Here is a 20,680-nt window from a genome sequence, read left to right as displayed (position 1 = left end):
TCTTATAGAAAAATTTGAAACAACTCAAATTTCCAACATCAGAAGGAGAGAAAAGTAATCTGTGCAACATCCTATAACGGAATATAAAGGAAAAAAAAGGGGGGCCTGCTACGTGCATAACATGGGTGAATCCCACAAAGATGTCAGAAAAAAAAGATTTAAATTAAAATCAAGTAGCTTTTGAATAGGGAGGTACATAGATATTTTTTTTCAGTGGCACCCAGATAGTAATGTAAACTATCCAGTTCCTACATTATTCCTCTGAATATTAATAAATACATCTGAGCAGATGCATTTCCACCCAAAATAAGCCAAAGCCACATTCCTGAACATGTCTGCATGTGAAAAGACACGGATATGTGTTCCCAGAAGGTTCTGGAAGGAAGGAAAATTTGGGCAAGACATGCGAGCTGCATAGCAAGTAGAAGGAATTACCCAGGTAAGATTCAGCTTTAACAACAACTGATTGGTTTAAAATATAGAATATCCATTCATGACTACTAGTCATTAAATGCAAGGTTATAAAAATTTTAGTTAAAATTATGTTCAACTATATCTCAAAACTTGGAAAAAGTATGAAAACATTCAAAACATTCAAGTTTTTAAAAAGTGAATGCATAAATATAATGTCATTACAAGACCTAGATTTTAATCCAGATACTCTAGATTAATGAAGGAAGGAAGAAGTCAAGTCACTCAGTCATGTTCAGCTCTTTGTGACCCCATGGACTATACAGTCCTTGGAATTCTCCAGGCCAGAATACTGGAGTGGGTAGCCTTTCCCTTCTCCAGGAGATTTTCCCAACCCAGGGATTGAGCCCAGGTTTCCCGCATTGTGGGCCAATTCTTTACCAGCTGAGCCACCAGGGAAGCCCAAGAATACTGGAGTGGGTATATTACGGTAAGCACACTGATTGAAGCCCCCCACCCTGGCCAGGCATCATAGTAACCATTTGCATGAGTTGTTTTACGACAGGAGGTCCTGGTAAGGAACCTGGAACAAATAAGCCACCACCAACGGGAAGAGTTCAGGAAAGGTCAAAAGGAGACACCACATGTCCAACCACCTCCCAGAATCCTTCTCACTGGTATCCATATTGGCTGAACAAGGCTTATACCACCAGGAAGGACTCTGAGTTAGAATGATTGGCTAAAGACAACCCGGAAACTAATACCATCACCATAAAACCAGAGCCACCTGGCAGAGCTGTTCTCCTGGGTTCCCTCACCCTCCTGCTCTCCACCCAGGTGCCCTTTCCCAATAAAATCTCTTGCTTTGTCAGCACATATGTCTCCTGGGACAATTCATTTCTGAGTGTTAGACAAGAGCCCGGTTTCAGGCCCTGAAAGGGGTCCTCCTTCCTGCAACAGATGGAGACTCCGGTAGGATTCTTCTTTGCTGTGACTGACATCCTGACCACTCAGGGTACTCAGGGGCCAGCTTGCCTGCCAATGGACCATACCCAGCGGCCACAACTGGGACCCTTTCGTCCCTGGTCTCCTCCTGATGTGGACAACTGGCCAGAGTGCCTCAACTGTTAAGGAACAAGAGACTTTATTGACCTCTCTCCCCTTCCCTCTGTCTTTCCTCTCCTTAACCCTTCCTACCCTTCCCCTTTTTTCTAATCCCCTGGTCCTGGACGCAAAAATCTGGTTGAAGGGCCCCAGCCTGAGATGAGGATTGGAGACTGATCACCTCCTCTTAGCAGAGAACTTGAATTCTGGTTCTGTTCTGATCTGGTTTCTGATAGGGCTGAGTTCCAGTCCTCCCTTCTCTGGAGGTCCAGGGTAAAGTTCCATAACACCTGGGTGTCTGCAGGTGGCAGGAGACTTCTGTAAGACCACCCCATTTGCCCCCCTCTCCCGCCTCCTCCCCCTTCTTTCAACCTGGCTTCCTTTCCTCCCTTTGAAATGTTTGAAGACCTGAGATATTTTCATTTACTCTGTTAGTACTTGGATCTGAAGTTCTATGTCTCTATAGGAGGTTTTCTGAGAGACTGTATTCTTGTATTTAAGGGAGTGTCTGATGAAGACTGCCAGGTCGATATGTGTGTTTTAACTCTGTGTTCTGTGTTGTGATTTTTGATAGTCATTTTGCTTTGTCTGGCTACCATTTGGTTTAGACCTGCTGCCATTTTGTTAGAACTTGATTTTCTTTCCCTGTGCCTTGAGACCAGTGCTCTCAGGAACACTTATCTAGACCATCTCTAACTCCTGACACTGAGGAAAAATGGGAAAAAAACTTAAAAAAATTTATTTACTCCAACAGTTTTTTATAAACTAGTAAATTTTATATTGTAATATGTAATTCATGACTAAGCTTAAAAAATGAAGCTAGGAAAAAAATGAAGCTAGATCTTGTGTTGTATCTGTCTAAATATGTCTCGGTATGTCTTTGTCTCTAGATAATATTTTGAGATTAACTTGTAAATGAGCTCTATTTAATTATCTTAAAAAAAGTTAACTGCTTACAAATCAAATAATTCTAAGTTAAACAATATATTCCAGGTTCATGTGAACTGGTAAATATTCAGTAGTAAATAACTGATATTAATGTTTTTTTGTTGACCTCTCTAATATAGACATGTCTTAAAATAATTAACATTTAGTAAAATATTTTCATTGTACCTAGGTTTAATATAAGTTAAATATTACCATATCTGTTACAAGTTTGTCAAAAAGAAAATTACCTCGAGTAAAAATACTTCTAAAAAATGTAAATGAGGTATGAGCTTTTAGATAAACTCTATTAAGAATAAGTATGCTTTTAAAATATCTGTCTAAAATAGTCTCTCCAGATTGGGGTGACTTGAATTTCTAAGGGTTGTGCTAAACTAAGTGTTGGAAGTTTATTAAATAGGTCATTTTCAAATAAAATAAGATTTTGAAACATTTACTACTAAACACTGATTTCCTTTTACAGAAAAACTAAAGAGATTTGAGACTATAAATAAATGTTTGGTGCCATCCTAAAATATTTTAAGAAAGCAAGGGTTTTAGAAATTATCACTGGTATTTATGCTCGCCAATCTATAAAATGCTAATATAAAAGTTCTTGGTTGCTAAAAAAAAGTAGAAAGTGTGTTTTCAGTAAAAATAAAAAAGAGAGAGAGAATAAATATTAAAAAGAGTTATACCTGATCAGGATTTTCTAAAATTGGATTACAATTAGATAAATGGATTTTGTTAGGAATGACATAGCCATAGGAAAACTGATTAGAACCAACTAAGTCCAAGATGGTGGAATCGACTTTCACTAGACTTTGAGCCTCAATATATATGCCCATTGTGACATATCAACAAGCTAAATGATACACCCATCAACATTGACTAAATCTGACCAAATGTTCTAAACTCTTTTAATTGATTTTTTTGACAAAACTTCCTAAATCAAATTATTTTAAAGTTCCTTTGACCTCTAGCTAACTTTGGGGTGCTTCAGAGAGCCCCTGAAACATCCCAAAGAGAGATATTAAACTAACTGTGTTTATTTGATTGGTTAAATTACATGAAAAAGATTACATCAAATGAGTAATAAATCTGCTCATGTTATATGGCAAAATTACTAATACAGATATCCTAAAAATTATTTGGAATTCTTAACATTCTGATATGTCCTGGTATTCTAATGGAAAACCTGATGACTTCACAAAAGTTAATAAAAAGACTGACTGAACCAGCAAATATGCTTATAACTTTTATGGTTTCTATCTGAAAAATTACCAGTTTAAATCTTATGTTTTCTGGGGGTAGAGAAAACCTTACTCTCAAACTAATTATGACAATAATTTGGTAAAATTATACATTATAAACAAAACAATTATATTTTCTCTTTATCTGACTCCTCCAGAAATTGGAAACTCTTAGGTTTCCAATAAATTTATCAAATACGTTAAAAAGGTTATCTCACCAACAGGTACAAAAATCTCAAGGAATTTTTGAGACCTTAAAAAGGAAAAAATTCACCTAGATTTGTTAGGCAAAATCTGTGATAAGCCTTTGGTGTGATTTTCCCAGCCCTGTTTTATTTTAAAAGTTCAGTCTATAGAGTTCAGAGACTCTATAAACGTTTCAGCAAAATAAAAAGTCTGTGATCAATTATGGTTGTATAAATCATCAGGCCAAACTTAGTGGCAACAGACCTATTTTACAAACAAATTAGCCTTAATTTGGTTATATTTGATAAAAATGAGGGTAATTTTAGGGAAAAAAAGATGTTTCAATAAATGTTAAATCCCAGTTTGTTAATGGAGGTCTGCATCTAGTAGTACTCATTTCTTAGATAGTTCTTTGCTGTTATGTGGTACTAATGTAAAATTTAATTAAATTATTAAAGAACACCCTAAGTTTGTTTCTAAAGCTTATCTCAGTAATCTATCTTTGGATGAAGATCAGAAACCTCATGACCTGCAACCAGGACTGGGAAAAGACATAATTTAAAGAATTGTCTCCAACCTGGATGGAAAGGCTTTTTTATCAGGTACTCAACTAGCTCATGCACAATGAAACTGAAGGGAAATTAACTCTTAGATTAATTCCCATTTCCAAAGGCCCCTACACTGGATTGGTCTATAGAGAAGACAGCTGACTTGATTTCGCCTTAAAATGATGCTCAAACAGAGGAAAAACTACACTACACCAAGATGAGAAGATGATGACATTAGAGGTAGACAGCTTGCCCAAGATGCTGGACCTGATTCATATGATCATTTATAATGTTTTCTTGACTTCTTAGACCTTTACATATAAATCAAATGCTTTTCTATCATAGGCCTGATCCTATACTAGTTTTAGAAATCAATCCAATTGTTGGGTTTGTGGCCAATTACCTGTGTCTAGTTCTGGGTTACCTTGGTGAATTTCTCTACTACAAGGGTCTAACTGGTTGGCCCTGAAAAAATTTAGTTCAAAAAAAAATTATAGTCATATTCAAGACACTATTGTAATTACTAGATGGGATCCCCTCACCAGGCAAATTAATAATGCCTGCTCTGACTCTGGCCATAAATTTGAACTTTCTTCTATTACTCAAACTCAATCAGAGCAACAAACAAAGTTTCAGCAAAGGAGGGAAAAATCTCCCACAATTATGAGACAGATTTATATAGATAACACCAGGCTATGGTAATTTACATTTAAAGTCTCCTCTGTGTTGAAAACAATTAAATCATACTAAAATAATCAGTCTAGTAACACTAAAAAACTGGGCTATATGCCTTATAGGTGGTGCCAATATATAATTTCCCTGAAAGATAAAGATTCTACAGAGTAGACCAAGTCAGATGACCTGGGATGTACTGGGCTACATCTAATGAAAGCTCTTAAGTCTTACTTGTGACTTTACTAATACTGCTATGTTATATGTATTTCACCTGTTTTACAAAATTGCTGTTTCTTACACTGCCAAATGTGTGACTGAGGCCTCTGATAAAATAATATATAGTTCCATATGAGATCAATGATGGTAACAGTGTAACTCTAGATATGAAAAGAGACAAGGGGGAATGTTTCCCTGGACCAAGAGGCTAGTAAGATAGGTGGTCTAGAAAATTTAGGATACTGTTTTATGGACTAGTCCAGTAACAACACATTGAGTGACCTGTCAACAAAATCTTTGCAAAACCTGAGAATGGACATTCTCAGCACCATGGGGTAAAATGGTCATGAAATGTCCCCTTCAGAATCATGGTCAAGTTTATGAGCAAAAAGGGGCTCTGCCAACTGAAAACTGACACTTGCCATCTACATCCACAAAGATTAAATCATGGCCACTGCAGCTGCTGACATTCAACTCCCCTGAAAGGAGTTCAGGGTGAAAATCAGGAATGAGGCACTCTGTGCTCTGGAAAAAACTGGCAGAACAGGCCTTCAGATAGTTAGGTCTTTTCAAGAGAAGATTTTATGAGTCTCAATTCTTACATCTTCTCATACCTAGAAAAACACTGACGTCACTGAAATCTGCTTTGGCTGTTGAGAAAAATTTTACAATTAAAGTCAAAATAGGGTAGCTATGGTTCAGACATCCTGGAAAATAACTAGATGATGCTATGGGTATAATTTCAGATTAGACCTTGTATTGCTAAACATTTGAGTTTTCTGAGTTGTGTCAGGCTTGAATGCCGCCATCCTCAAAACAATGTCTGCTATAAGCTAGTGACTGCAACCTTACTTTTTATAAAACTAGACAACTGGCTACCTGGCTACAAATCTCCCCGAAGTGCCAGGTCCAGACTGGATTTCAGGCCTATTCTTCTAAAAAGAAATGAGATTTATTTTGTCTATTAAAATGCCAGTTATCACTCCTCCAACCACTTCTAATTGGGTCTGTTACACCAAAATGGCAGACCAAGAAATTGAGATTTTTTTTTTTTAATTGAGATTTTAATCATACAAGACTCAGATCTAGAACTTGGAACTCAGAAATACCTCCAATTCAGTGTCTATTCTCCAAGCTGAGACAGTTCTATGCCCCATTTTGACAGCAAGATATCACAGTCATAGTTGTCTACTGAAGCTCAGTCATGTCCAACTCTCTACGACCCCATAGACTGTAGCCTACCAGGCTTCTCAGTCCATGGGATTTTCCAGGCAAGAGTACTGGAGTGGGTTGCCATTTCCTTCTCCAGGGGATCTTCCCGACCCAGGGATCAAACCCGGGTCTCCTGCATTGTAGGCAGATGCTTTACCCTCTGAGCCATCAGGGAAGCCCAACTGTTGCCTAGTTCCCTAAATTAAAACTGAGCAAAACTCTGTGAGGCTCTGGAGTACAGATCTGGTTTGTGTTCTCCATTTCTTATCTGTAAGATATAGGCTTCATTCAACCTCCTTGACCTTCCCAGAGTTCCAAAGGGTGGATTCAAACAATTCCTTATCAGGGAAGGGAGGGGATACAGAAACAGAGTTGAAACAATCAAATGGTGGTACAGCCTCCAGACAGGGTCCTGGTTCCTACTCAAAGAAATATGCATAACAATGTCTTTGAGTTCTGTGAAACTGGAGCCCCCACCCAGGTGGAGGATGATAACTTCAGACTAAACACAAGATTCCTGAAACACAACTCTGTTGCCTCACCACCAACCAATCAAAAAAAAGTCACAAACCCTGCAGCCCTCACCCCAAATGTTGCCTCCTGTTTCTGGGGACCAGTGATGACCATCCTGTTAGGTCTCCTGTTTGGCCCCTGTCTATTTTGTCTCTGAGAAGAATCAAAGGTTCAAACTAAATTGCTGTTATTATAAGATGAATGCTGGTTTCAGACAAAAAATACCTTGACTTAGACCTGGTAGAGACTTTTGCTCTGCTAGGCAGGCCTACGCCCATGCACAAAAGAAAGAGACCTCCGCCCCAATTCCCAAAAAGTATCTTGAGTATGAAGTCTCTCAGGGGGGAGTTGTTAGGGGAAGCACACTGATTGAAACCACCCACCCTGGCCAGGCATCATAGTAACCATTTGCATGAGTTATTTTAAGACAGGAGGTCCTGGTAAGGAACACGGAACTAATAAGCCACCACCAACCGGAAGATTTCAGGAAAGGTCAAAAGGAGACACCACATGTCCAACCACCTCCCAGAATACTTCTCACTGGTATCCATCTTGGCTGAACAAGGCATACACCACCAGGAAGGACTCTGAGTTAGAATGATTGGCTAAAGACAACCCGGAAACCAATCCCACCTGGAATAGCTGTTCTCCTAGGTTCCCTTACCCTCCTGCTCTCCACCCAGGTGGGCTTTCCCAATAAAATCTCTTGTTTTGTCAGCACATGTGTCTCCTTGGACAATTCATTTCTGAGTGTTAGACAAAGTCCGGTTTGGGGCCCTGGAAGGGGTCCTCCTTCCTGCAACTAGTAGGCTATCCCTTCTGTAGCAGATCTTCCCGACCCAGGAATCGAACTGGGCTTGAAGAAGGAATTCATAGGGCCAGTATTCTTTCTCAGGCCTGTCCATGCTGATTGTGCTCCGCTGCCTCTCCAGTGGACTCTGAACTCTCTGCTTAGTGCCTATGGGAACGACAATTGAAGGATAAGACCCCCTCCGGACAGGGGAACCTTGAAGATTGTATCCAGGTTACTCATCGCCTAAGAAAAAACATACACCAATCACCCCTGACTCCGGACAGTATCAGAACATAACCACAGGCTTATCGGTTATTAACTGGTTGGAATGTAACCGCGGGCTTATTGATTATTAACTGTTTGATCACATAACACGTGAATGATGGGATTGTTGTGATTGTATTTACCCTTCCTTTGTAAGTCTCAAGGAATTTGGGGTGGTGGGTTCGGACACATACACTTGGGCTATAAAAGGTTTTCACAAATGCTGGTCGGGGTCCTTGACTAAGAGGAGACTCTGCTTTGGGCCCGCCGGTGTAATAAGCTTCACTCCACTATCTGCATTGTCCTTCTGAGTGAGTTTGTTTCCCAGAAAGCGTGCCTATAACAGGGTCTCCTGCATTGCAGGCAGATTCATTACCAGCTGAGCTACCAGGGAAGCCCTAAATGACCAGAAAGATTATGAGGACACAAGGTGTACAGGATGTGGCATGTGTGCCTGCAAGGCGTTCAGTTGTGTCCTGACTTTGCGACCCCATATACTGTAGCCCTCCAGGCTCCTCTATCAGATTCTCCAGGTATGAATACTGGAGTGGGTTGCCATGCCCTTCTCCAAGGGATTTTCCTGAACCCAGGGATCAAACCCACACTTCTTAGGTCTCCTGCACTGGCAGGCATGTTCCTTACCACTAGCACCATGTGGGATGTGGACTCTGGAATTAAAGGTTAGTAAATTTTTCTGTAAAGAACTGAAAGGTTGTTGCTGAACCACGAAAAGACGCTGGGATTCTTGGCCTCCAGAGGAGAATTCAATCCAGGGCCAGAGACAAGGCTTGATCGCTCAGAGCTTTTGTGTAATAAAGCTTTATTAAAGTATAAAGGAGACAGAGAAAGCTTCTGACATAGGTATCAGAAGTGGGCAGAAAGAATAACCTCCCCCCCCCCGCCCCCCCCCCCCCCCCCCCCCCCCCGCTAGTCTTTAGCTGGATGTTATATAATTACTAGTGGTCTCTTAATGAAAGAAAGGAATGTCTTAAAACTCAGAGAAGGGCCATAAAACGATTGACTTGAATCTTGTAGAAAGGCAGATTACCATACAAATAGTTTCGTTTACATAGATTAGGGGAACAATGTCTAAGTATAACATACTGGTTTATCAAGTCATTTCTGTGCCATTAGGTGGAACTGACTTGAAGAAGAGTCTGGGGTAAATGCATAGTATATTAGCATAGCTTAAGCAAACATTTCCATAAGAAAACTTCATTGGTTAACTCAAGATTTGAGAAAAGTTCACTTCAGGTAGAACCAGGTGTCATTGTGGCAACACAGTATTTTAACAGAAACCTCTTTTTAAATTTGTATAGAGAAAGGAAAAATATATATATATCACTAGTTTGGTTCCTCCTGCTTCTTAAAAGAGGGATAAAAAATGTCTGCCACTTTCAGCCTATTTTCTCTGTTTGGAGGCCCCTGGCCTTCCTGCCTGTTACCCTCTCAGAATCAGATAGTAAATATGTTAGACTTTGTGAGCCAAAAGACAAAATCAAGGATATTATTTAGATGCTAATATAACGAGAGAAAACAAATTTCCACAAAATGTTTTCACAAAATTCTAAACTTTATTTATGAACAATGAAATCTGAATTTTATGTAATTTTCATGTCATGAAATAGTGTCCTTTTGATATGCTTTCAGTGACAGAGAAATGTTAAAAACCAGTCTTAGTTCACAGGCCATACAAAAAATCAGGCTACAAGCTGCATTTTGCTGACAGGGTCATGGTTTGCTGACCTCTGTTCAAGACTCAGATAGTACGGACTCTCAGTTTACACAATTATGTGACTCAAAAAAGAAAAAAATGATGGCAAATCTTATACAAGAACTGGTTGGTACTGTCAGGCGAGTGTAAGCTCCTAGGTTCTTTGTCTCATCACAACAAAGATTTGGAGTGACGGTATCATATAAATCTCCTAAACCACTGGGAAAAAATGTCTGCCCTTCAAAGAGATGTCCCTGTACAAATCCCCAATAATATTCTTGGTGGTGGTTTAGTCACTAAGTTGTGTCCAACTCTTTGTAGCCTGCCAGGCTCCTCTGTCCATAGGATTCTCCAGGCAAGAATACTGGAGTGGGTTGCCATTTCCTTCTCCAGGGGATGATAATATTATATTCTTGCTGCTGCTGCTGCTAAGTCGCTTCAGTCGTGTCCGACTCTGTGCGACCGCATAGACGGCAGCCCACCAGGCTCTCCTGTTCCTGGGATTCTCCAGGCAAGAACACTGGAGTGGGCTGCCATTACTTTCCAGTCGTGTCCGACTCTGTGCGACCCCATAGACGGCAGCCCACTAGGCTCCCCTGTTCCTGGGATTCTCCAGGCAAGAATACTGGAGTGGGTTGCCATTTTCTTCTCAAATCATGAAAGTGAAAGTGAAGTTGCTCAGTCGTGTCCGACTCTTAGCGATCCCATGGACTGCAGCCTACCAGGCTCCTCTGTCCATGGGATTTTCCAGGCAAGAGTACTGGAGTGGGTTGTCATTGCCTTCTCCAGATAATATTCTTAAAGGCCTCCAAAACAGAAGACTGTTTTTACTGAAGACTGTTACTGAAATCAAACCTTCTCCTTCCTTGCCAGTTCCCCATTCATGTCTTTGAAGAAAATCTAAGGTATCTAATGTGTAATTCTGCCTAAGCATTGGTCTCTTCCCTCACAAATCACCATGTAACAGAGGACTCTTTCTGTGTCATAAATCTACTCAGGCAAAAACAGCACATGGGCAAGGTGGTGGTGAGTAGTTATACAAAAATTAACTGTAGGAAAGGCATTTGACGAGGAACTGGGAAAGAAGGGGATGCATCCTCATGGTATTAATAACTATCATTAACTAAGAAGAGAAGGCCTTGAGACCAGGTAAATGGATTAGTCACTATTCGGTAGGGCATTTAATTCATTCCATGAAACAAAATGCTCAAAAATGACCTCTAGCTTGGGTTTGAGATGTGTGACTGCAACATTTTTTCCCTTTCATGGCTCTTCTTTTAGAATACAGCAAAACTTGGAGGAGAAAGGGAATCATGACATACAGGCCTTTCATACCAAGACAGGTTAAATAAGAACACAATCTTCATTGCTAGCAAGCCTCCATCATCCATGTTCCCAATGGAAGGATGAGAAAAACTGGAATACTGTTTACCCTTCCCTGTATCGTAAAGAAAAATCAGTTAACTGTAGCCTAGGACCAGAATCTGTTTCTATGTTCACCGAATTTTCCTGTTGACAAAGCTATGAAAACACTGTATGTATGCAATATGCAGTTTGCCACCACAGAGCTTCCAAAAGGAATCTTTGGAAGCAGAAATTTTACTCTTGATGCCTTAATATCATGGTTTCCCAGCACCCTGCTTTAGGGGTAATTCCAGCTCTAAAATCGCCCTAATAAACACAGAAATATGCTTTTTTTTTTTTTTAGTTGCAACCATCATTCTACCTCTCAATATATTGAAGACCCAGAGTGCTACTTTTGTGCAGCTAGCATTCCGGTGTAATGTGGCTCTAAAAAGTGAAAATACAGAGGCAATGAAAGAAAACCCAGAATTCCAACAAATTCCAAGAAACCATGGAATTGACAATTAGTGCCTGAACAGGCTACACTTAATGTACTGAATGCCTGTGTATCAAGCTCTTAAGCTAGACAAGAGAGTCAGGGTACATTGATGAAGGCAACAGGGGCCATGATTTAAAACTGAGAGTCTCAAAATAAATAAATAAATAAAATAAAACTGAGGGTCTCTGTGGTTAACAAGGGTCTCAGAGGCTTAACAGGAACAGACAGTCACACAGGGATCTTGTCCACGGATTCCTCAACGCTAGAACTACAAAAATGAAGCTCTACCCTACTAAAAGTGAAAAAGCCACATCAGGCCAGTTTTTGTTTTGCTTTTTAAATAAAGGTGATGGTAGCTTCATGTTTGTTTGTTTATGTGGCTCCGCAGGTTCTTATTTGTAGCAAGTAGGAACTACTTTCCCGACTGGGGATCAAGCCCCGCCCCCTGCATTGGGAACCTGGAAATCTTAGCCACTGGGCCACCTGGTAAGTCCTTCGGCTGGCAGTGATCAGACTCTAGCCCGTTACAATAGTGCTGTCAAATGGTTACTTAGTCACAGTATTTAAAGCCTCACAGTCGCCGCCGAGCAGGGTCATTAATGAGGCCCCGCCCACATTCACAGTCTTAGGCGCCTAACCTGGACCAGTCAGAGAGTCCGCACGTACACAGCCCGGTCCCGTCACTCACACACTCGTTCTCGCTCTTTCTCAAAGCACTCATAACCACATCTTACGCTGACGCAGGCACACAGTCACACCCACAGTCACCTTCCCTCAGCAGGTGACTTGCAAAGCCTAAGGCTCCCGCCTCTACCTGCGGCATCCGTGCCTGGGAAACTTCAGGACTCCAGCAGTGAGCTCCTCCTGCATCCAGACCCGAGTCACCTCCGCTCACCGCTAGGCAAACTATGACTACAAGGTCAGGGGAAAATAAACCAGAGGCCGAAGTGCATTCGTGCCCTCAGAGCCTGTGAGAAACGTAGCCCAACCCGGAAAAGCGGACCCTGGCAGAAACAGACCTAGCGCCTGCAGCCCGCACCTCGCCGCTGCTAACCCGCCGCCGCGTGGACTCCTGGGAGCGCCAACCAGTGCTCGAGTGCGCAGGCGCAGACGACTGAGCCTTGGCTGGGGTGAGGTTGGTAGGTCCTAGGGGCCCAGAGGGGGCGCGAATTGGGAGTTCCGGCCCGGGAGAGCGGACTAGGGAAGCCGTACCTGATGGGGAGCCTAGGGGGGAAACCGGGAGTCCACAACGGGCCTATAATTATGAGGACGGAACCGGAGCCGGGCCCTTGGTAAACCAGACATTTAGATCTGTGAGAGCGCGGCCTCGGGCGTGGCCCGTGGGCGTGACCCTGAAGGTGACAATCTTGTGTGACCTGGAGCGAGTTTTCCGAAGGGAGATTTTTGTCTGTTTTGACCCCGAGGGAGTTCCGTCGCGAGGAGCAGGACCTCACACCGCGGGTGTGTGTGTACCAAATGGAGGCGGCCGCCTGTACCCAACCGGCAGCGTTGTGGATGCGTCCTGCTGCTCTGTGCAGTGTTGCGGCTGACTGTGTGTAAAACTGAATGAGTCTCGCTGCTGCGTGGGGATTCCTCTGCATGTGTATCTCTTCCGAATAGGTGTGAGCCCTGTTTGAGAGCGCAGGTGACTATGGAGAAGCGAAATGATTTGTGATGTGATTTTCTGACTTCGCCTGGAATTATTAATGTGCTGTCAGAGATTGTGAATGATACGCGGGTGCCTGTGCTATGGTGCTTTTCTGAAGTGATAGAATTTAACTCTGCGTGTGTTTGTAACCTACTGTTACTGTTTTGTGATAGTTTTTTTTTTTTGATTGGGAAACTGGCCACTAGTTAGATAGGTAAGATTTGATTATCTGAATAGAGATCATCAAGCCTGCCTCCAAAATTGTAACTTCGTAGCAACTTAGCAAATAAAATAGAGGTATAAGTACTGGAAAGGAAGAGGTAAGATTTCATCATTCCCAGATGGTAAGGTTCACTACAGGGAAGCATTCATTATTTGTTCAGTCGTGTCCAACTCTTTGTGACTCCATGGATTGTAGCCCGTCAGGCTTCTCTGTCCATGGGATGCTCCAGGCAAGAATACTGGAGGGGGTAGCCATTCCTGTCTCTAGGGGATCTTCCCGACCCAGGGATCGAACCTAGCCTCCTGCATTGCAGGCGGATTCTTTACCGTCTGAGCCACCAGGGAAACCCACACTAACTAAAACCAGTGTGTTAAAATGATTAGTGTTCTGTGAGTAGCATGCAGAAAAAAAAACAAACCACCATTTATTTTTATCCATAACTAGCACTTTCAGGGGGCTTCCCCGGGAGGCACAGTGGTAAAGGATCTGCCTGCCAATGCAGGAGACGCAAGAGATGGGGGTTCCAACCCTGCGTTGGGAAGATCCTCTGGAGAAGGAAATGGCAATCCACTCCAGTATTCTTGCCAGGAAAATTCCATGGACAGAGGAACCTGGCGGGCAACAGTCCATGGAGTCACAAAGAGTTGCACACTGCATACACTAGCAACACTTTCAACAGCGATATATGAATAAGTTTTCCTGCTTCTGGATGAAATCTGTGGCAGGGTCAATAGCTTCTTACGGCATTCCATGATATCAAAGTATTAGGTATACTTTTAATCGTAAGATCAATCTCATTTTAGTAATTAAAATATTATTTTGCTAGTTAAAGCATTCACTGTAGCAATCAATGCATCAGACTTCATTTAGCAGAATATACTCCTCTCTGCCTGGAAGCCTACAAAGTGGAAAGATCAATTTCTATTGCTATACCTGTATTGCTAAAAAGTATTGTTTAGTAGTTAAACTACTATTAATAGGTCACTAATAAATAATGGTTAATCTTCAGTAATTAACTGTTTATTAAGTAGAATGTACAGGTGAGTCAAAGAGATGAAGTAGAGAAATTAAATAGAAAATCCAGATATTCTCAAGTATGTAGGGATATGTAACAATGATAGAGATGGCATTTCACATCAACTGAGAAAATATGGACTGTTTAGTACATAGTATTGTTAAAGAATACATATAGGGAAGAAATCTTCACAAGGCAAAAACATTTTAATAGTCACTTGAGCAGCTAAAAATTATTTTCAACTTAAAATAAGTTAATTTATTAAATTGAAAAAGGAGATAATGTCAACCAACTATAAAATAAACACCACCATGAGAAAAACAAATATACTATAAGATGTCTTCACAGAAAAGAAATAAAAGGAGCTTATTCTCATATAAGAAATATGTAAATTAGAGATGTATACATATATATCCTGGAAAAGGAAATGGCAGCCCACTCCAGTACTCTTGCCTGGAAAATTCCATGGACTGAGTACACTGGTAGGCTACAGTCCATGGGATCTCAAACACAACTGAGCGACTTCACTTTCACTTTCATACACATATATATATGTATGAAGAGATTAAAGATATATGTAGGCAGAGATTAAAATTATTTTCAATTGCATTCATTAGGGTTTGGGGAGGTGTTCTCATGCACTGCTGATAGCAATGTAAATTGATAGGAAATCCATGAAGAACGATTTGGAAATATGTGATAAATTTGTCTTCCATGGGAGACATTAGGTGGAGCTGCAGAAGGAAAAACACAATATTCCCTCTCTCCAAGCTACAACAGATTCCCCAGAATCTCTTCTCCTTCACCAGATTAGGTTTCTGGCATTGGTGAGGGAACAGGATTGGTCCATTTCCCTACTAATCTCTGTCCTGGATTTGTGTGGGATACACAAAGTGAGCAAGTGCTGAAATTGAAAATAGATGCAGGTTTAACTGAGTTATTCTGAGAGATCTAAGTCAAATCTGGTTTCACATGGCTCCTTGTATCTTCCCATCTCTGCCTTCTCAGGACTCTTCCCTTTTCCAAAGAAAAGCACAAAAGAGAAGGCTCATCTCCTGCAAACATCAAAGCCATGCCTCAGGTGAGATGATGTTTCCTCTTTCTGAAGTAACTTGTTTTTAGGTTGTGTGAACATTTGCTTCTCTATTCTTAAATTTTCTGGATATTGGGATTTACTTCCATCAAACTGGTTTCCAGTAGGGCAGGCAAGTGGCCTTCATGCAAAATTTAAGAGGGACTCTCAGGGCTATCCAGCCCTAAATTTTGTGCCCATGTGTCTCACCTGCCTCACCCTAGTTACAGCCCTATTCCCAGTTTCTCTCATTCCAACAGGATAGACTTCAGCCTTCCTCAAATGCAGTTTCTAGTTGTAGCCAATGTTCACATACTGATTGGATGTATCATTCATCGTCTCCTTTCATGGTCTTCTCATGAGAGTACTGCTGGAAGAGAAATGTATTATCTTTATTTATATTACTTGAATGAATCTATCTTACGTAGACACTGATTTGAGATCTAGATTTGTAAGAAATCAAGGAGCAGACATGCAAAACCTTGATAATTTCCACTGACCTAGATTTTGCAATGGTATGGTGGGAGGTAAAATTAATAGATCACATTATTATTTTGTGATTAAATTTCCTGTTTTGTGAGGTGTTTAAGATAGAGATTTGCTTGCAACCTTATACAGAAAACTGAAATTTCCCATTCATCTCTGATCTTTCTGTTTTATCCATGTTTGTCAGCAATTCCTACAAACTGTGACCCACCAGTGAAAAACCTTTCTGTACTTCAGTGCTGTTATAGATGTATTTTTATCTTTTTACTTTCTTCTAATTTTTATATGTGGGTGCAGGAGAAGAAGATGCATGTGTTCATTCACTCTTGAGATAATAGTCTACTCTTGAGTCAAAGTTGGTACTTTCTCCTCTTCCCATATTTTTCTTTCAAAAAATTCCTCTTTATCTACCAATCTTTAAAATGCCATTCTGGATTTTCCCCAGATGCCAATTGGTTCTCTTCTCCTCTATGTCTCTTTTTGTGTATGTACAATCACATTCACTCCAAAGGTTATACTGATGTGATTCTAGTGACCCTCAGATACTGCTCTCCATTCTAGACCTTTAGCCAGAGTATCAGGACCATATATCCAGCCTCCAACAGCTATCACTGCCTGTATGTTCCATAGACATTTCAAGTACACTCCCTGGGTTTACCTCATTACCACCTCTGGTCCAGCCTATTCTTTCTCCTGCTTCCCATTTCCTTTTTCTAGTCTCAGCACCTACCCACTTGCTATGCAGATGACCTGAGAGCTATACCTCTCTTTTTTTCTACTCTACAAGTAATTGATTATCAATTCTATTGAAACTTACCATGGAACAAACAATTGTCCCCTGTCTAGACCATTAATACCACTTTAATCTCAGACAGACCTCCAACAGTGGGTACTTGTCTTTCCCACCTAACACACTTCAAGCCTTCTCTAGTGTTCAAGAATATTGCCTCTAAAGTACAAGTTTTTTTCACATATGTGCTGACTTAACATTTCTTCATTTTTAATACTCCATTTAAAACAGTAGATCCCAAGTAGAGCATGTGTTACAAAAGACATGTGTACAAAATGTACAAGACAGTATACTGAAAAGGAGGAAGATAGTAGTAGTTTACATTCAAGAACATTAATTGTTTACAATGTGGATTGCTATTAATGCCAACTAATGATTTATATGTTGGGAGGGTACTTAAAGCATTTTTAAGACTACTGATCTGTAGAAAAAAAAATCCAGTATTATTACATAAATATGCCCATACTTTTCTTCATACACTGTTTTCTTCTTAAGCCCAAAGGTTCTTTCCTAACATATTGTACCTTTTGCTATTTCCTGAATTTACTAACTGGTTTTACTCTCCCAATGTATTTTAAAAGCCCATTGACATGTAGTGCTACAAAATAAATTCATTGTGAGTACAAAATATTTATGTCTTCAGTGAAATCTTAGAATCCAGAATCTTACTCTATAGTATTTTCCCTTGTACATATTTGTGTCATCACATCTATAATATCTATTGAGTGTAAATATTTAAACATATGCCTCTTTTGCCCTGTAACTTCTTATGAGCAAGGTCAAGGTTTTGTTTCACTGCACCAAGCAACCAATCACATTCAAGGCAAAGAGCATGATCTCATATATTTTTAGCATGAGATAATAGGTAAATACAATTGAATGTATTTCCAGATAGAATTTTCTACAGTACAAAACACAAGAAGACCAGGTCTGACCACCGAACATGGTCTCCAGTGTCTAGTTCTCACTAGTTCCAATTACTTTAGGATGAACTGGAGTATGCCCTTACAGGGATCAGTTTCATTCAAGGATGTGACTGTGGACTTCACCCAGGAGGAGTGGCAGCAACTGGACCCTGCTCAGAAGGCCCTCTACAGAGATGTCATGTTGGAAAACTATTGTCACCTCATCTCTGTGGGTAAGGAAAATTCCTTGCGTGTTTCTGTGTCATGCATCTCCTTTCAAGAATTTCTGAAACATGTGGAACTTTGAATTTCAAAGATCAGAGGTGATGAATAATCTCTTTTTGTTAATAGAAAGCATGATTATGTCCTCACTTGCCTAGTGCAAGGTATTAACTTTGGTAGGACATTAATAGCCTTGTCTAATAGCCACCTTGAAGCTGTATCTTTCTCTTCCTTCAATAGTTTTAAAGCCTAACAGCTTCTTAGACCAAGTCTTATTTTTTATTATCAGGATTTCACATAACTAAGCCTGATATGATCCGCAAATTGGAACAAGGAAAAGAACTATGGACAACAGAGAAAATTTTTCAAAGTCAGAGTTACCTAGGTGAGTCTGTATAATGTCCAGAGGACTCAGGTAGTTGATGTCTTTGAGTATTTTTGGAGATCTGTATTTTTTAATTGTGGTAAAATATACATAAAATCTACCATCTTAACCATTTTTAAGCATGTAGTTCCATGGCATTAAGTACTTTTACATAGTTATGCAACTATCACCATTATCCATCTCCAAAACCCTTCATTTGTCAGAAGTAAAACTGTACCCATTAAACAATAACTCCCTATTACCCCACCTCCACTAGCCCCCAACAACCAATATTTTACTTTCTGTCTCTATGAATTTGACTGTGGTAGATACCTCATATAAGTGAAATTATATGGTATTTGTCCTTTTTGTGAATAGTTTATTTCACTTAACGTAATGTCCTCAAGTTTCATCCATGGTATAGTATGTATCAGACTCTTCTTCCATTTGAAGGCTGAGTAATATTCAATTATAGATACATGTGACATTTTGCTTATTCTTTCATCTCTCAGTGAACACTTGGGTTGCTTCCATTTTTTGGCTGCTGTGATTAGTGCTACTATGAATATGGGTGTACAAGTATCTGTTTGAGTCATTGCTTTCAGTTGTTTTGGGTATATACCCAAAAGTAGAATTGCTGGATCATTTGGTAATTTATGTCTGATGTTTGGAGGAACTGCCATACTGTTTTCCATAGTGACTACACCATTTTACATTCTCATCAACAAGGTAGAAGGGTTCTCTCTGCATTCTTATCAACAACTATTACTTTCTTTTTTTCCTGGTAGTAGCCATCTTATTTAGGAATGTACTTTTAAAGGCCTGAGATCTCTGAAGTACCTATATATGGCTGACTTCTATGCCTCTAAAATCTAAATTTTTTAAAATATTAATCTCTATATAAATCCTTTCCTTGTGTGACTTATGCTTATGAACTATTGGCTGCTATTATTTTACTGAGAATCCACTCCATGCTTTGTAGATACAATGTCCATAAAGATCTTAAGTGTAAAGTTCTTTGCATTCTGACAGAAGTGGAAACCCATGTGTCTCACACTGTAATCAAGATAAAGGGCACTGTTACTAACCTGTTAAGTTCCATCAGGCCTCTTCCAAGGCAATCCCTCCCCAGGACAATCACTACTGGGATTTCTACCAACACAGATTAGTTCTGTCTATTCTGGACTTTTTTCATGTATACTTTTTAAAAAATATATTTACTTTATTGAAATGTAGTTGACTTACAATGTTTCTTCCCTGAGTTGGGAAGATCCCTACAGCTACTCACTCCAGTATTCTGGCCTAAGAGAATTCCTTGGAGTGTATAGTCCATGGGGTCGCAAAGAGTCAGACATGATTGAGAGACTCTCACATTCATTCTTAATGTTTCAAGTACACAGCAAGGTGATTCAGTTATATAAATACACATATATTATTTTTGAAGTTATTTTCCATCATATATTATTACAAGATATTGACTATATTTCCCTATGCTATACAGAGAACTTTGTTGCTTGTTGCATACCTATTTTTTAATTAGAAACCTAGCATTCTATTCATACTAAGCCAAACAAGTGGAATAAAAATGTCATAATTTTTTTAGTTAGGCAAAAATTCATTAAATTTTCTAAAATATATATATGTATATATATATATGTGTGTGTATGTGTATACAAAAGCTTTTCTACTACACTTGATAAAGGCTTGAGAAAAACTTCAAAAAAAATGAAGAGATGGAGAAGTTGGAGAATATAAATGAAGTGGAAGCACTGAATATGAAATAGAAAAAGTGGAACAAACTAGATAAAAGTAAAAGATCATCATGTAGTCCAGTTGTTTTTAAATATGACTGCTCTTGAGAAACATATCTGGAGCTCTGAACAAAAAAAGCAGTACCTGAACATCTGTATTTTTCAAAAAATTTCAAGATAATTCTGATATGCATCTGGATTTTAAAAAGTGATTACAGGTTTTTCTACTTGATCCTAGTTTTGGTGATACAGAGTTCTATTATTTTTGACCAGTTGTTGACCAATCATGATACAATGGTATTAAGTGAGTCACAGTTACATAATCACAAAGTAAAATATGTTTATCAGTTTCGTAATCAATAGCCAGACAAAAAATAGAAGCTAATTACAATTGCAAACCATAATGGGAACATGATTAACTTAACAATCTAAAATAATTACATACAATTTGGGGGGGGTCAGTCAGAGTGATGTAATAAGTGGAAGTGCATACATGCACATGTTTTCATTCACCCAGTCAGTATAGGTCTCTTGGTTGGGGCATTTAC

At 39.7% G+C, this 20,680-nt stretch overlaps 2 protein-coding genes across 14 annotated transcripts in view; one reads left to right on the top strand and one right to left on the bottom strand.

Moving 5' to 3' along the window:
* Nucleotides 1-20,680, bottom strand: part of LOC136161222 (zinc finger protein 260) — a 115,497-nt gene that overhangs the window by 46,335 nt on the left and 48,482 nt on the right. The gene's annotated exons all lie outside the window — the stretch shown is intronic.
* Nucleotides 12,324-20,680, top strand: part of ZNF382 (zinc finger protein 382) — a 39,806-nt gene continuing 31,449 nt past the window's right edge. The window contains exons 1-5 of one of the 13 annotated variants that reach the window (XM_065925852.1): nucleotides 12,325-12,795; nucleotides 13,081-13,301; nucleotides 15,551-15,623; nucleotides 17,877-18,028; nucleotides 18,307-18,402. In XM_065925852.1, coding sequence (XP_065781924.1) covers nucleotides 17,878-18,028; nucleotides 18,307-18,402 — 247 coding nt within the window. In that variant the 5' untranslated portion in view covers nucleotides 12,325-12,795; nucleotides 13,081-13,301; nucleotides 15,551-15,623; nucleotide 17,877. The other 12 variants (XM_065925862.1, XM_065925860.1, XM_065925859.1 and 9 more) reach the window with 12 other exon arrangements.

The sequence above is a fragment of the Muntiacus reevesi genome, chromosome 2 (assembly GCF_963930625.1).
Source record: "Muntiacus reevesi chromosome 2, mMunRee1.1, whole genome shotgun sequence".
NCBI lineage: Eukaryota > Metazoa > Chordata > Mammalia > Artiodactyla > Cervidae > Muntiacus > Muntiacus reevesi.
Note: the sequence above shows the minus strand (reverse complement) of the source record. Positions and strands in the feature narration are given on the sequence as shown.